This window comes from Coregonus lavaretus (assembly GCF_964263955.1).
Source record: "Coregonus lavaretus genome assembly, chromosome: 8".
Lineage (NCBI taxonomy): Eukaryota > Metazoa > Chordata > Actinopteri > Salmoniformes > Salmonidae > Coregonus > Coregonus lavaretus.
In genome coordinates, this window is record NC_139995.1 from 58481513 (window position 1) to 58499061 (window position 17549).

General features: G+C 45.3%; 1 protein-coding gene across 1 annotated transcript in view; it reads right to left on the reverse strand.

Moving 5' to 3' along the window:
- Positions 1-2075: 2075 nt before the first annotated feature.
- The window catches only part of LOC311134184 (uncharacterized protein), a 96195-nt gene continuing 80721 nt past the window's right edge, over positions 2076-17549 (reverse strand). Inside the window, exons 5-6 of the mRNA XM_084167797.1 lie at positions 9536-9711; positions 2076-5956 (exon numbers count right to left, since the gene is read on the reverse strand). Coding sequence (XP_084023923.1) covers positions 4376-5956; positions 9536-9711 — 1757 coding nt within the window. The 3' untranslated portion in view covers positions 2076-4375. The remainder of the gene's footprint in view (positions 5957-9535; positions 9712-17549) is intronic.

A 17549-nucleotide genomic window follows, 5' to 3' on the forward strand; every position in this document is an offset into this window, starting at 1 on the left:
ATTCATATGCGCGCCACTGGAAATCCCTGCATTAGCATGTTCCTGTTAGCTGATACGTCATGACAAAATACACCATATTACTGTCCTGATAATGTGCCTGGACCTTGTAGGCTAAACTACCGAGAACAAACCCATAACTGTTCCAAATGGTTTCCCAATCAGGCAGGTTAGTTGCAGTTATTTCGAAATGAATATGTATTCAAAACGGCAGGCTTTTGAGCAGTTATTCAAATGACATAGGCTATTCAATGCAGTTTACAGCTTAGACTAGTTTTATACTCACTTGAAAACAATAACATTCTTCATTACGTTGTGTTGTTTCATCCTAGGTAGGATACATTTCTTGTCCCTAAAATACTGACAAGTAGTGGCCTGAGGGAACACACTAAATGTATTGGATAAAGTGTTGTGAAATATAACGTCATGTAATATTTTAAAATGTATATAACTGCCTTAATGTTGCATGACCCCAGGAAGAGTAATGGGGATCCTTAATAAATACAAATACAAAAACAAAAGGGTAGCTTTTGGAGCTGTGTAGGCCTACCCGGGGACTGGGAGGGAGCGCACAGTGTAGGCTATCTAACCTACGAAACAATTGTTTCTTTCGCTGTGTAAATTAACTGGATATTCACTGCAGTATTAAACCTAACATCGAGCTTATGAATTATGGGTTAATATGAATACGCTTCTTACTTTGGCTACAGGCTACATCTGGAGCCTGTCTGTCCTTCGTTGTTCTGTTGCGTAATGACGCACCTGGCCTCTCCGCTGACACGGCTATTCCTCTTAAATCTTGTAGAGTCCCAGGAAAAGCGAGACTACAAAAGCTTGTTGGTCATTTATTTATTTAGAAATATTTTCTTTAGTCTACTGATATCCTATTGGGAGGAGAAATGCACGCTTGCTGAATGTAAAATAGCCTACTGCATTAACGGGCGGGGAGTTGGAAAGGAGAAGCCCATATTTTCCTATAGTCGGCATATCTCAACACCGGGTTACACCCTGACAAAACAGCCCTACGCCATATGAGTGGCCTGCTAGTGTACCTTTCTGGACCGGCTAAACGGTCGAGAATAGACCCAGACGGTTGCGTTATCAGGCTGTAGGCTACTCCGTTATTTCGGCAGGAAACAAAACAGGAGTGTGAGCGGTTATTCAAATTAGCCTAGATCAATACAGCCTATGGACAAAAATGGTGTACTCACTTGATAAACAATAATACAATGTTGTTGTAGCCCAGGTAGAATAATGCTATTGTCGAAAAACGTAGGACTAGTCAATAGTGAAGCTTTGCGTGCCCAGGGACCACAGAGCACAGCCTGGAGGGACGCACTACGGATCTGCAATTTCATAATCTGTTAACTGATTTTTCTTGCACTTTGGCAGGTAAATATTTAGCCTATAGCCCTAATATCTAGCTAATATTTTGCTTCTTACTTCGGCTCCACTTCACTAGCCTCTCTCTTCCTTCCAGCTGTTCCTGTGCGCAACAGGCTATCGGCTACGCAAGCATTTTCCTCTTCTCGTGAAATGCCAGGAAAAGCTAGAGGCTACAAAAGCTACAGGATATTTATTTTGATTCCTTTTTTTATACTAGGCCTAATAGCCTATTCGGGGAAAGAAGCAGGCTTGCTCTTGCTAATTGCTGAATGTAAAACAGGCCTAGATCATTGAAAATGCATGTTGGGAAAAGTTGAGGAGAGACATGAATATGCATTAAAAACGGCAGGCTTTTGATGCATTGTTGTGATCACTTTTGGCCGCGTGAGAACATTGTTGCACTGATGCATTGCAAATAGTTACACAGGACATACAGAGATGAGTGAAAACAGTGAAAAAGACCCAAAGGCATTGACAACCATTAGATAAATGGAAATCACTTGCAAACTACTTGAGCAATGAGGCAATGATGACATGCTGTAAAATATGTGCAGGCTAAACAGCGTTTGTTGTTGAATTGCTACATTTAAATACTAGTTACTATATTGTTTTTCATTAGGCAGACATGTACATTAAAGTAGCCTATTATTTGCAGTTGTCACTATGACAATAAACACCCTGAAAACACTGAATGGTCCTGTGTTACCACTTTATTAATAGCGGCTTGCAGTAGGATGCGTTGATCCGTTGATTGACATGTGTAGGACTGTAGAACGAAAAACAAACTTCCCTCTAGTGAGAATGCTCACCAACGTTTTCAAGTTATGTAGCCTATAGTTTATCATTATAGTTATTGGCTTGGTGGATGGCCCGGGCCTTAACTCTGCCACAACAGAACTAGCCTACTAGTAGGTCTAGCTAACGTTATTATCACAACAGAACTAGCCTACTAGTAGGTATAGCTAACGTTAGCGAACTTGAATTCAATAATATAATATAACATTACACTTATACTTGTTTACTTGACTTTTAATCTCTTTGACTCAAATAAATGACTCTGTCAAGTTTGCCAATTGGCGCACCGCGGTAGGGAAGTAAAGCGGAAGTCAACTAATTCACTTCCGTTGTTTGGCTGTGCCCATAGCAACGTTCGAAAATGAGTTGGATACCTTTAAATGAAACGGTCGTTGGCTCTAAGGAATAAGAGATACTAACTATAAAAAGCAACATAATAAAACTTTGACTTTTAATAAATTAGATGACCATGTGAGCTGTGTTGTATTTCAATTGAAGCCTGAAGGCTGGGGCCTAGTCCATTATGTAGTGCACTACTTTTGACCAGGGATACCCATAAGGCTCTGATCAAAAGTAATGCACTAGATAGGGAATAGGGTGCCATTTCGGAGGTGCCCTGGGTTTTATGTATTTTTCAACCTCTTATTAAGAAGTAGGGCCAAGTATATATTAACCCTTGCTTTCTTCACAGTAACGTTTTCATGACAAACATCACCGTGTAAGCAAAGCTGCACATTTATTAAACCCCTGATAGGAATACAGCTGTATGGAGATTTAGCTAAGTCCCCCCCCCCCCCCACTTCAGTCTCTCTACCAGTCCCACAGCAGAGACAGGGATATGTCCCAAATGGCACCCATCTCCTATATAGTGCACTACTTTTGACCAGAGACCTATGGGTTTCCCTATGGGCCCTGGTCAAAAGTAGTGCACTATAAAGGGAATAAGGATGCCATTTGGGACAGAGACAGGACCTGGCCTTGCTCTGAGCAGTGGCTGCGCTACCTTCAAAACCAAACCCTGACCTCATCCTGTGCCTTTCTTCAATGCAATACTTCAGTTGGCCACACAGTGGCGACAAACCCACAAGGCAGACATTGCCCTTTTTATGTTTCCCTCAGAGGAATGGCAGCCATTTCTGTCCAGGATGATTAATAGGATACACACAGGGCTGTAGATGCTCCCTTTAAGTTTCTCACGTGTCTCTAATCTAGGAGGAGCACAACAGTCAGAAAGGATTGTCCTTTACAGTTTAAGGTCACAACCTTTCACCTTTACTGTCAGACAGTAGCATAGACATACAGCGGCCTTCCATCCATTCCATCACTGCTCCGTCAGATCCTTATGAATACACATCACAGCTCCATCAGGTCCTCATTATTACAGATCACTGCTCCATCAGGTCCTCATTATTACAGATCACTGCTCCATCAGGTCCTCATTATTACACATCACTGCTCCATCAGATCCTAATTATTACACATCACTGCTCCATCAGGTCCTCATTATTACAGATCACTGCTCCATCAGGTCCTCATTATTACAGATCACTGCTCCATCAGGTCCTCATTATTACAGATCACTGCTCCATCAGGTCCTCATTATTACAGATCACTGCTCCATCAGGTCCTCATTATTACACATCACTGCTCCATCAGGTCCTCATTATTACAGATCACTGCTCCATCAGGTCCTCATTATTACAGATCACTGCTCCATCAGGTCCTCATTATTACAGATCACTGCTCCATCAGGTCCTCATTATTACAGATCACTGCTCCATCAGGTCCTCATTATTACAGATTAATAATGTGCTTTTCTTTCTCCAAAACGTCTCACGGTTTCTTTCTTTATTTTTGTTTCCTGTTTTCTCCAAAATAGAATAATTGAGGATAGGGTAGTGGGGAGGAGGACATCTGAAGAGGGAGGATGAAGATGTGTCATGTACAGCTTTCCTTCTCCTGAATGATGTTTGGTACGTTCCAAATGGCACGCCAATCCCTACATAGTACTTTACTTTTCACACGATCCTTATAGGAATAGGTGCCTTTTTTGGAAGCAGCCTGGGTTTTATTTTGTAACTTATTTTTTCAAGAGGAAGAAGACACGCTAACACCCTGTGGGCCCTGGTCAAAAGTTGTGCACTATATAGGGAATAGAGGTTTCCATCCATTTGAGACGCAGTCCCAGGTTCGGCTGCTACAGGTTCTCCTCCCTGAGGCCCTCCAGGATCTTGATGAGGCTCTCCAGTCCAAACACGTAGCCCCGATCCGGCCCGTCGTGCACTGTCTGGTCGTCACGGAAACCTTTGAAGGTGCTGTGGGCAAAGTCTATCATGCGGACGTCCACACTTAAGCTAGGGCTGGAGGGGCATGGTAGCGGGGGAGAGGGGGCGTGGGGGTCTGAGGGCAGAGGTGGAGGGGGCAGGAGAGGCGCATGGTGGGGCTGCTGTGGCTGTGGAGTGGTGGGGGTGGGGGGGCATTCTGGTGGAGATGGTACAGCCTGGGGCAGCTGGAGGGGCTGGAGAGGGGCTTCTGTCAGTCCATGGGCCCCTTGGAGGACTCCACCCTGGAGCCCCACTCCTAACCCCGGTCCTTGGACACCTTGGAGCCTCACTCCTAACCCCGGTCCTTGGACACCTTGGAGCCTCACTCCTAACCCCGGTCCTTGGACACCTTGGAGCCCCACTCCTAACCCCGGTCCTTGGACACCTTGGAGGACTCCACCTTGGAGCCCCACTCCTAACCCCAGTCCTTGGACACCTTGGAGGACTCCACCTTGGAGCCCCACACCTAACCCCGGTCCATGGGCCCCTTGGAGGACTCCACCTTGGAGCCCCACTCCTAACCCCGGTCCTTGGACACCTTGGAGCCTCACTCCTAACCCCGGTCCTTGGACACCTTGGAGCCCCACTCCTAACCCCGGTCCTTGGACACCTTGGAGCCTCACTCCTAACCCCGGTCCTTGGACACCTTGGAGCCTCACTCCTAACCCCGGTCCTTGGACACCTTGGAGCCTCACTCCTAACCCCGGTCCTTGGACACCTTGGAGCCTCACTCCTAACCCCGGTCCTTGGACACCTTGGAGCCCCACTCCTAACCCCGGTCCTTGGACACCTTGGAGCCTCACTCCTAACCCCGGTCCTTGGACACCTTGGAGCCTCACTCCTAACCCCGGTCCTTGGACACCTTGGAGCCCCACTCCTAACCCCGGTCCTTGGACACCTTGGAGCCTCACTCCTAACCCCGGTCCTTGGACACCTTGGAGCCTCACTCCTAACCCCGGTCCTTGGACACCTTGGAGCCTCACTCCTAACCCCGGTCCTTGGACACCTTGGAGCCTCACTCCTAACCCCAGTCCTTGGACACCTTGGATTCCTACCCCTGGGTTGACCACCACCTCCTTCTCTGAGGGCACCTCAGCTGCTGGCTGTGGTGCTGGTGGTTTCTGGTTTTCCCAGGGCTCTGCCGGGGCCTGTGGTGGTGATGCTTTCTGCTGCCAGGTTTCCTGTGGTGCTTTCTGCCAGACGTGGGCCAGCTCAGGCTCCTTCCCCTCATAGATGATGAGCAGGGAGGAGGAGTAGAAACGGTAGGTGGTCTGTCTCTCAAGAACGGCCTTCAGGCTGCGTAGCTTACACAGCATGGGCTCAAACAGATCCTTCCTGAGCGACGTCCCGTTGTGCATGAACTGGTAGAGGGCATGGCGGAAGCCCTCGATGGACAGGCTGCGGCCGTAGTACTTGTTCCTGCACAGATAGTGGCCCGTGTCCATCTGGTACACCTGGACCATAGAACCACAGAGAGAACAGAGGTTACACCTGGACCATAGAACCACAGAGAGAACAGAGGTTACACCTGGACCATAGAACCACAGAGAGAACAGAGGTTACACCTGGACCATAGAACCACAGAGAGAACAGAGGTTACACCTGGACCATAGAACCACAGAGAGAACAGAGGTTACACCTGGACCATAGAACCACAGAGAAACAGGTTACACCTGGACCATAGAACCACAGATGTGAGGTTACACCTGGACCAAAGAACACAGAGATAAGAGGATACACCTGGATCATAGAACACAGAGATAAGAGGATATACCTGGACCATAGAGCACAGAGATAAGAGGATATACCTGGACCATAAAACACAGAGATAAGAGGATATACCTGGACCATAAAACACAGAGATAAGAGGATATACCTAGACCATAGAACACAGAGATAAGAGGATATACCTGGACCATAGAACACAGAGATAAGAGGATATACCTGGACCATAGAACACAGAGATAAGAGGATATACCTGGACCATAAAACACAGAGATAAGAGGATATACCTGGATCATAGAACACAGAGATAAGAGGATATACCTGGACCATAAAACACAGAGATAAGAGGATATACCTGGACCATAAAACACAGAGATAAGAGGATATACCTGGACCATAGAACACAGAGATAAGAGGATATACCTGGACCATAAAACACAGAGATAAGAGGATATACCTGGACCATAAAACACAGAGATAAGAGGATATACCTGGACCATAGAACACAGAGATAAGAGGATATACCTGGACCATAGAACACAGAGATAAGAGGATATACCTGGACCATAGAACACAGAGATAAGAGGATATACCTGGACCATAAAACACAGAGATAAGAGGATATACCTGGACCATAGAACACAGAGATAAGAGGATATACCTGGACCATAAAACACAGAGATAAGAGGTTACACCCGGTACTACACAACACACAGAGGCTCCGTCCCAAATGACACCCTATTCCCTACAAAGTGCACTACTTTTGACCAGGGCACATAGGGGTAGTGCACTACGGAGGGAATAGGGTGCCATTTGGGATGCAGACAGAGAGTACAGAGGTTAGACCTGTACCATTAAAACAGAACACAGAGGGGGGGACAGAAAAACACAACAGAACATGGTGAGTCATTCTGATTTATGGGGGAGAGAGAGAGAACAAAACCATACAAATGGAGGAGGAGAGGAGGCCTTCTGAAGCTGGACGTTGGGATCAATGCTGGGGGCCATTGTCCCTGCTAGTGTTACAGGCGCTACATTGTGAACAGACAATCACGCCGTCCATCCCTCTGGAATTCGTGGTGTGTGTGTGTGTGTGTGTGTGTGTGTGTGTGTGTGTGTGTCTGGGGGTGTTGGGATCAAGGAGGAAGGTGAAATTCAGTTCCAACCGAATGGGCAATAAAGTGCAGTATGTCCCAGTTGTCTCTTGTTTCTAACTTGATAGGATACTCAGTATCCCTCCTGTCCTGCTCGGCTTCCTGTTGTGGGATCTCTGTGTCAGCCCAGGTGTTAGTAGAATCAATATGAAGAGATACGGAGTAAGGGATCTACGGAGTAAGGGATCTACGGAGTAAGGGATCTACGGAGTAAGGGATCTACGGAGTAAGGGATCTACGGCGTAAGGGATCTACGGAGTAAGGGATCTACGGAGTAAGGGATCTACGGAGTAAGGGATCTAGGGAGTAAGGGATCTACGGAGTAAGGGATCTAGGGAGTAAGGGATCTACGGAGTAAGGGATCTACGGAGCTGTAGCTACTGTGTAAGCCATCCTTACTGATACCCAAACTAGCAAACAATGTAGAACGAAGCACTGCATTGGGCATGCATTCTAAGTGGTAGCCTACAGCTCCTTCGGAAAGTATTCAGACCCCTTGACCTTTCCCATATTTTGTTACGCTACAGCCTTATTCTAAAATGGATTAAATATATTTTTTTCTCAGCAATCTACACACAATACCCCATATTGACAAAGCGAAAACAGGTTTTGAGAAAGTTTTTGGGAATTTATAACAAATAAAAAACAGAAATACCTTATTTGCTTAAGTATTCAGACCTTTTGCTATGAGACTCGAAATTGAGCTCAGGTGCATCCTGTTTCCATTGATCATCCTTGATGTTTCTATAACTTGATTGAAGTCCACTTGTGGTAAATTCAATTGATTGGACATGATTTGAAAAGGCACACACCTGTCTATATAAGGTCCCACAGTTGACAGTGCATGTCAGAGCAAAAACCAAGCCATGAGGTTGAAGGAATTGTCCGTAGAGCGCCGAGACAGGATTGTGTCGATGCACAGATCTGGGGAAGGGTACCAAAATATTTCTGCAGCATTGAAGGTCCCCAAGAACACAGTGGCCTCCATCATTCTTAAATGGAAGAAGTTTGGAACCACCAAGATTCTTCCTAGAGATGGCCGCCCGGCCAAACTGAGCAATCAGGGGAGAAGGGCCTTGGTCAGTGAGGTGACCAAGAATCTGATGGTCATTCTGACAGAGCTCTAGAGTTCCTCTGTGGAGATGGGAGAACCTTCCAGAAAGACAACCATCTCTGCAGCACTCCACCAATCAGGCCTTTATGGTAGAGTGGCCAGATGGAAGCCACTCCTCAGTAAAAGGCACATAACAGCCCGCTTGGAGTTTGCCAAAAGGCACCTAAAGGACTCTCAGACCATGAGAAACAAGATTCTCTGGTCTGATGAAAACAAGAATTAACTCTTTGGCCTGAATGCCAAGTGTCACGTCTGGAGGAAACCTGGCATCCCTACGGTGAAGCATGGTGGTGGCAGCATCATGCTGTGGGGATGTTTTTCAGCAGCAGGGACTGGGAGACTAGTCAGGATCGATTCAAAGATGAATGGAGCAAAGTACAGAGAGATCCTTGATGAAAACCTGCTCCAGAGCGCTCAGGACCTCAGACTGGGGTGAAGGTTCACCTTCCAACAGGACAACGACTCTAAGCACACAGCCAAGACAACGCAGGAGTGGCTTCGGGACAAGTCTCTGAATGTCCTTGAGTGGCCCAGCCAGAGCCCGGACTTGAACCCGATCTAACATCTCTGGAGAGACCTGAAAATAGCTGTGCAGTGACGCTCTCCATCCAACCTGACAGAGCTTGAGAGGATCTGCAGAGAAGAATGGGAGAAACTCCCCAAATACAGGTGTGCCAAGCTTTTACCGTCATACCCAAGAAGACTTGAGGCTGTAATCGCTGCCAAAGTTGCTTCAACAAAGTACTGAGTAAAGGGTCTGAATACTTATGTAAATTTGATATTTCTAAAAACCTGTTTTTGCTTCGTCATTATGGGGTATTGTGTGTAGATTGATGAGGGGAAAAAACAATTTAATCAATTTTAGAATAAGGCTGTAACGTAACAAAATGTGGAAAAAGTAAAGGGGTCTGAATACTTTCCAAAGGCACTGTATGCTGGCATGCTTGCTGTTGTCTTGGCTAGGTCTCCTTTGCAAAAGAGAGCTTTACACTTTCAGGTGAATTAAAGTTTAAAAAGACATAGAAAACCCCTGGACTCACCTGCATCCCACAGACACGTACCCCCAGGGTGGCGGAGGTGCTCTGTTCACACTTCTTCATCTGCCTGGCAGCCTTCTCCTCCGAGGCATCGTCCCCGTGCTGACGTGTGCCCATCTTCAGGTCCAGGATGCACGGGTAGCTGAAGTGGTGAACCACGTTCTCCAGGAGCAGAAACTCTGGGAGGGGTTAAGGTCAAGGAGACAACGCTCTCTTCGAAGTAAGGTATTAGCTAAACAGTAAAAGTCACTCAAGGAAATGCTCTCTCTTCCAATTGTAGCGGAGGTGAGTCGGGACTCACACTCGCGTGACTGCGACTTAAGATCAGTGTCACCCTCGGTCCAGGAGGCAAATTCCTCTTGCTCTTAAAAGGGTTAAGATCTTGGTTTCTTGAGTGGGAGACCGGGGTTCAGATCCCACCAGTTACACAGGGGGAGGTGTCAGCTTAAAAATTAAGTCATAGTCTCACTTAATTTGATTGAATAGTACTCTAGTAATAGTTTAGTTGGTATGACAAAGCATAGCATAGCCCATCATAGGTTCACATTCCTGTGTTCATAGCTTACTGACTCAAACACCCTGTATAACGGGCCTGTAGATGCATAACTAAAGTATTGCCAGTGATATTTAGCTATACACAACAGGGAGACTACTTACACACAGCAGCTAATAAGAGCGGGAAGGAGACGGAGGGAGTGGAGTTGAGCCAAATAACAGAGCAATCAACACTATCCCCTGGCTGGATTCCCCTTCTGAGTGTGAAGTTTGACAATGCAAGTGAAGTCCTTAATCTGTCATATTTAGGTGTACAGAAGAGAGCCAGTGGAGAGAACATGGGAAGAATTGGAGTTGAGGCAAATAAAGAAGCAACAAATACCCGGCTGGCATCCCCCTGAGAGTGGAGTAGCTGGCACTTTGATGTGTAGATGAGCTAAATACTATAGACTCATAACACCCATATAACCCCCGCTGCCATCTAAATACTATAGACTCATAACACCCATATAACCCCCGCAGCCATCTAAATACTATAGACTCATAACACCCATATAACCCCCGCTGCCATCTAAATACTAGAGACTCATAACACCCATATAACCCCCGCTGCCATCTAAATACTATAGACTCATAACACCCATATAACCCCCGCTGCCATCTAAATACTATAGACTCATAACACCCATATAACCCCCGCTGCCATCTAAATACTATAGACTCATAACACCCATATAACCCCCGCTGCCATCTAAATACTATAGACTCATAACACCCATATAACCCCCGCTGCCATCTAAATACTAGAGACTCATAACACCCATATAACCCCCGCTGCCATCTAAATACTAGACTCATAACACTCATATAACCCCCGCTGCCATCTAAATACTATAGACTCATAACACCCATATAACCCCCGCTGCCATCTAAATACTAGACTCATAACACTCATATAACCCCCGCTGCCATCTAAATACTATAGACTCATAACACCCATATAACCCCCGCTGCCATCTAAATACTATAGACTCATAACACCCATATAACCCCCGCTGCCATCTAAATACTATAGACTCATAACACCCATATAACCCCCGCTGCCATCTAAATACTATAGATTCATAACACCCATATAACCCCCGCTGCCATCTGAATACTAGAGACTCATAACACCCATATAACCCCCGCTGCCATCTAAATACTAGACTCATAACACTCATATAACCCCCGCTGCCATCTAAATACTATAGACTCATAACACCCATATAACCCCCGCTGCCATCTAAATACTAGAGACTCATAACACCCATATAACCCCCGCTGCCATCTAAATACTAGACTCATAACACTCATATAACCCCCGCTGCCATCTAAATACTATAGACTCATAACACCCATATAACCCCCGCTGCCATCTGAATACTAGAGACTCATAACACCCATATAACCCCCGCTGCCATCTAAATACTAGACTCATAACACTCATATAACCCCCGCTGCCATCTAAATACTAGACTCATAACACTCATATAACCCCCGCTGCCATCTAAATACTATAGACTCATAACACCCATATAACCCCCGCTGCCATCTAAATACTATAGACTCATAACACCCATATAACCCCCGCTGCCATCTAAATACTATAGATTCATAACACCCATATAACCCCCGCTGCCATCTGAATACTAGAGACTCATAACACCCATATAACCCCCGCTGCCATCTAAATACTAGACTCATAACACTCATATAACCCCCGCTGCCATCTAAATACTATAGACTCATAACACCCATATAACCCCCGCTGCCATCTAAATACTAGAGACTCATAACACCCATATAACCCCCGCTGCCATCTAAATACTAGACTCATAACACTCATATAACCCCCGCTGCCATCTAAATACTATAGACTCATAACACCCATATAACCCCCGCTGCCATCTGAATACTAGAGACTCATAACACCCATATAACCCCCGCTGCCATCTAAATACTAGACTCATAACACTCATATAACCCCCGCTGCCATCTAAATACTAGACTCATAACACTCATATAACCCCCGCTGCCATCTAAATACTATAGACTCATAACACCCATATAACCCCCGCTGCCATCTGAATACTAGAGACTCATAACACCCATATAACCCCCGCTGCCATCTAAATACTAGACTCATAACACTCATATAACCCCCGCTGCCATCTAAATACTATAGACTCATAACACCCATATAACCCCCGCTGCCATCTAAATACTAGAGACTCATAACACCCATATAACCCCCGCTGCCATCTAAATACTATAGACTCATAACACCCATATAACCCCCGCTGCCATCTAAATACTATAGACTCATAACACCCATATAACCCCCGCTGCCATCTAAATACTATAGACTCATAACACCCATATAACCCCCGCTGCCATCTAAATACTATAGACTCATAACACCCATATAACCCCCGCTGCCATCTAAATACTATAGACTCATAACACCCATATAACCCCCGCTGCCATCTAAATACTATAGACTCATAACACCCATATAACCCCCGCTGCCATCTAAATACTATAGACTCATAACACCCATATAACCCCCGCTGCCAGCTAAATACTATAGACTCATAACACCCATATAACCCCCGCTGCCATCTAAATACTATAGACTCATAACACCCATATAACCCCCGCTGCCATCTAAATACTATAGACTCATAACACACATATAACCCCCGCTGCCAGCTAAATACTATAGAATCAGAACCCCCATATAACCCCCGCTGTCATCTAAATACTAGACTCATAACACTCATATAACCCCCGCTGCCATCTAAATACTATAGACTCATAACACCCATATAACCCCCGCTGCCATCTGAATACTAGAGACTCATAACACCCATATAACCCCCGCTGCCAGCTAAATACTATAGACTCATAACACCCATATAACCCCCGCTGCCATCTAAATACTATAGACTCATAACACCCATATAACCCCCGCTGCCATCTAAATACTATAGACTCATAACACCCATATAACCCCCGCTGCCATCTAAATACTATAGACTCATAACACCCATATAACCCCCGCTGCCATCTAAATACTATAGACTCATAACACCCATATAACCCCCGCTGCCATCTAAATACTATAGACTCATAACACCCATATAACCCCCGCTGCCATCTAAATACTATAGACTCATAACACCCATATAACCCCCGCTGCCAGCTAAATACTATAGACTCATAACACCCATATAACCCCCGCTGCCATCTAAATACTATAGACTCATAACACCCATATAACCCCCGCTGCCATCTAAATACTATAGACTCATAACACACATATAACCCCCGCTGCCAGCTAAATACTATAGACTCATAACCCCCATATAACCCCCGCTGCCATCTAAATACTAGACTCATAACCCCCATATAACCCCCGCTGCCATCTAAATACTAGAGACTCATAACACCCATATAACCCCCTCTGCCAGCTAAATACTATAGACTCATAACACCCATATAACCCCCGCTGCCATCTAAATACTAGAGACTCATAACACCCATATAACCCCCGCTGCCATCTAAATACTATAGACTCATAACACCCATATAACCCCCGCTGCCATCTAAATACTATAGACTCATAACACCCATATAACCCCCGCTGCCATCTAAATACTAGAGACTCATAACACCCATATAACCCCCGCTGCCATCTAAATACTATAGACTCATAACACCCATATAACCCCCGCTGCCATCTAAATACTAGAGACTCATAACACCCATATAACCCCCGCTGCCATCTAAATACTATAGACTCATAACACCCATATAACCCCCGCTGCCATCTAAATACTATACTCATAACACCCATATAACCCCCGCTGCCATCTAAATACTAGAGACTCATAACACCCATATAACCCCCGCTGCCATCTAAATACTAGACTCATAACACCCATATAACCCCCGCTGCCATCTAAATACTATAGACTCATAACACCCATATAACCCCCGCTGCCATCTAAATACTATAGACTCATAACACCCATATAACCCCCGCTGCCATCTAAATACTATAGACTCATAACACCCATATAACCCCCGCTGCCATCTAAATACTAGAGACTCATAACACCCATATAACCCCCGCTGCCATCTAAATACTAGAGACTCATAACACCCATATAACCCCCGCTGCCATCTAAATACTATAGACTCATAACACCCATAACCCCCGCTGCCATCTAAATACTATAGACTCATAACACCCATATAACCCCCGCTGCCATCTAAATACTATAGACTCATAACACCCATATAACCCCCGCTGCCATCTAAATACTAGAGACTCATAACACCCATATAACCCCCGCTGCCATCTAAATACTATAGACTCATAACACCCATATAACCCCCGCTGCCATCTAAATACTATAGACTCATAACACCCATATAACCCCCGCTGCCATCTAAATACTATAGACTCATAACACCCATATAACCCCCGCTGCCATCTAAATACTAGAGACTCATAACACCCATATAACCCCCGCTGCCATCTAAATACTAGAGACTCATAACACCCATATAACCCCCGCTGCCATCTAAATACTATAGACTCATAACACCCATAACCCCCGCTGCCATCTAAATACTATAGACTCATAACACCCATATAACCCCCGCTGCCATCTAAATACTATAGACTCATAACACCCATATAACCCCCGCTGCCATCTAAATACTAGAGACTCATAACACCCATATAACCCCCGCTGCCATCTAAATACTAGAGACTCATAACACCCATATAACCCCCGCTGCCATCTAAATACTATAGACTCATAACACCCATAACCCCCGCTGCCATCTAAATACTAGACTCATAACACTCATATAACCCCCGCTGCCAGCTAAATACTATAGACTCATAACACCCATATAACCCCCGCTGCCATCTAAATACTAGAGACTCATAACACCCATATAACCCCCGCTGCCATCTAAATACTATAGACTCATAACACCCATATAACCCCCGCTGCCATCTAAATACTATAGACTCATAACACCCATATAACCCCCGCTGCCATCTAAATACTATAGACTCATAACACCCATATAACCCCCGCTGCCATCTAAATACTAGACTCATAACACTCATATAACCCCCGCTGCCATCTAAATACTATAGACTCATAACACCCATATAACCCCCGCTGCCATCTAAATACTAGAGACTCATAACACCCATATAACCCCCGCTGCCATCTAAATTCGAGAAGTAAAGAAAAGGAGTATTAGAATAGTTGATCTATCTTCACCTATATCACAGCCTTACAGCCAACAGTCTTCCACTACACCTATATCACAGCCTTACAGCCAACAGTCTTCCACCACACCTATATCACAGCCAACAGTCTTCCACTACACCTATATCACAGCCAACAGTCTTCCACTACACTTATATCACAGCCTTACAGCCAACAGTCTTCCACTACACCTATATCACAGCCTTACAGCCAACAGTCTTCCACTACACCTATATCACAGCCTTACAGCCAACAGTCTTCCTCTACACCTATATCACAGCCTTACAGCCAACAGTCTTCCACTACACCTATATCACAGCCAAGTCTTCCACTACACCTATATCACAGCCTTACAGCCAACAGTCTTCCACTACACCTATATCACAGCCTTACAGCCAACAGTCTTCCACTACACCAATATCACAGCCTTACAGCCAACAGTCTTCCACTACACCTATATCACAGCCTTACAGCCAACAGTCTTCCACTACACCTATATCACAGCCTTACAGCCAACAGTCTTCCACTACACTTATATCACAGCCAAGTCTTCCACTACACCTATATCACAGCCTTACAGCCAACAGTCTTCCACTACACCTATATCACAGCCTTACAGCCAACAGTCTTCCACTACACCTATATCACAGCCAAGTCTTCCACTACACCTATATCACAGCCTTACAGCCAACAGTCTTCCACTACACCTATATCACAGCCTTACAGCCAACAGTCTTCCACTACACCTATATCACAGCCTTACAGCCAACAGTCTTCCACTACACCTATATCACAGCCAACAGTCTTCCACTACACCTATATCACAGCCTTACAGCCAACAGTCTTCCACTACACCAATATCACAGCCTTACAGCCAACAGTCTTCCACTACACCTACATCACAGCCTTACAGCCAACAGTCTTCCACTACACCTATATCACAGCCTTACAGCCAACAGTCTTCCACTACACCTATATCACAGCCTTACAGCCAACAGTCTTCCACTACACCTATATCACAGCCAAGTCTTCCACTACACCTATATCACAGCCAACAGTCTTCCACTACACCTATATCACAGCCAAGTCTTCCACTACACCTATATCACAGCCTTACAGCCAACAGTCTTCCACTACACCTATATCACAGCCTTACAGCCAACAGTCTTCCACTACACCTATATCACAGCCTTACAGCCAACAGTCTTCCACTACACCTATATCACAGCCTTACAGCCAACAGTCTTCCACCACACCTATATCACAGCCTTACAGCCAACAGTCTTCCACTACACCTATATCACAGCCAACAGTCTTCCACTACACCTATATCACAGCCTTACAGCCAACAGTCTTCCACTACACCTATATCACAGCCTTACAGCCAACAGTCTTCCACTACACCTATATCACAGCCAACAGTCTTCCACTACACCTATATCACAGCCTTACAGCCAACAGTCTTCCACTACACCTATATCACAGCCAACAGTCTTCCACTACACCTATATCACAGCCTTACAGCCAACAGTCTTCCACTACACCTATATCACAGCCTTACAGCCAACAGTCTTCCACTACACCTATATCACAGCCTTACAGCCAACAGTCTTCCACTACACCTATATCACAGCCTTGTGCTACTCTGTGGTACCTTGTTCTCTTCTAGAAACTTCCAGCATTCTTTAAACCCCAGGCATACGTGTCGTCATAGTAATCATTCGTGATTGGGACACAGGCCTACAGCTGGATCGACAAAACAGATGGCGTGGTAAGACATGGACATTCAACCACTTTTGAGGCCTGAAAGAATATATTATTTTAGGGTTCATAGCGTTTGAACCCAAATGAAACCGTTTCAAATGCAGGAGTGAAGTCTCAGTAAAACATCCATTTAATCTCTTTTTCCTCTCAGTGTGCAAAAAGCTAAAACAGAGCAAGAAGAATGTGTGAGCACAGTGGAAACTCTAATCTGCCCCCGTCGTCTCGGGTTTCTGCTGCAGATGTAGATGTGAGAGAGACTCAGGACAGTGTTTTCTCCTTTAACATGGGGGGGCTCCGGGGCTCACGTCAGCTAAGAATTTCAAACAAAAGGACAGACAGTCAGGTACACAGTGAACTTGTTCTAAGAGCCTAAACAATCAAACCACCCACTTCGCAGGCCATCGGAGACACAGGAC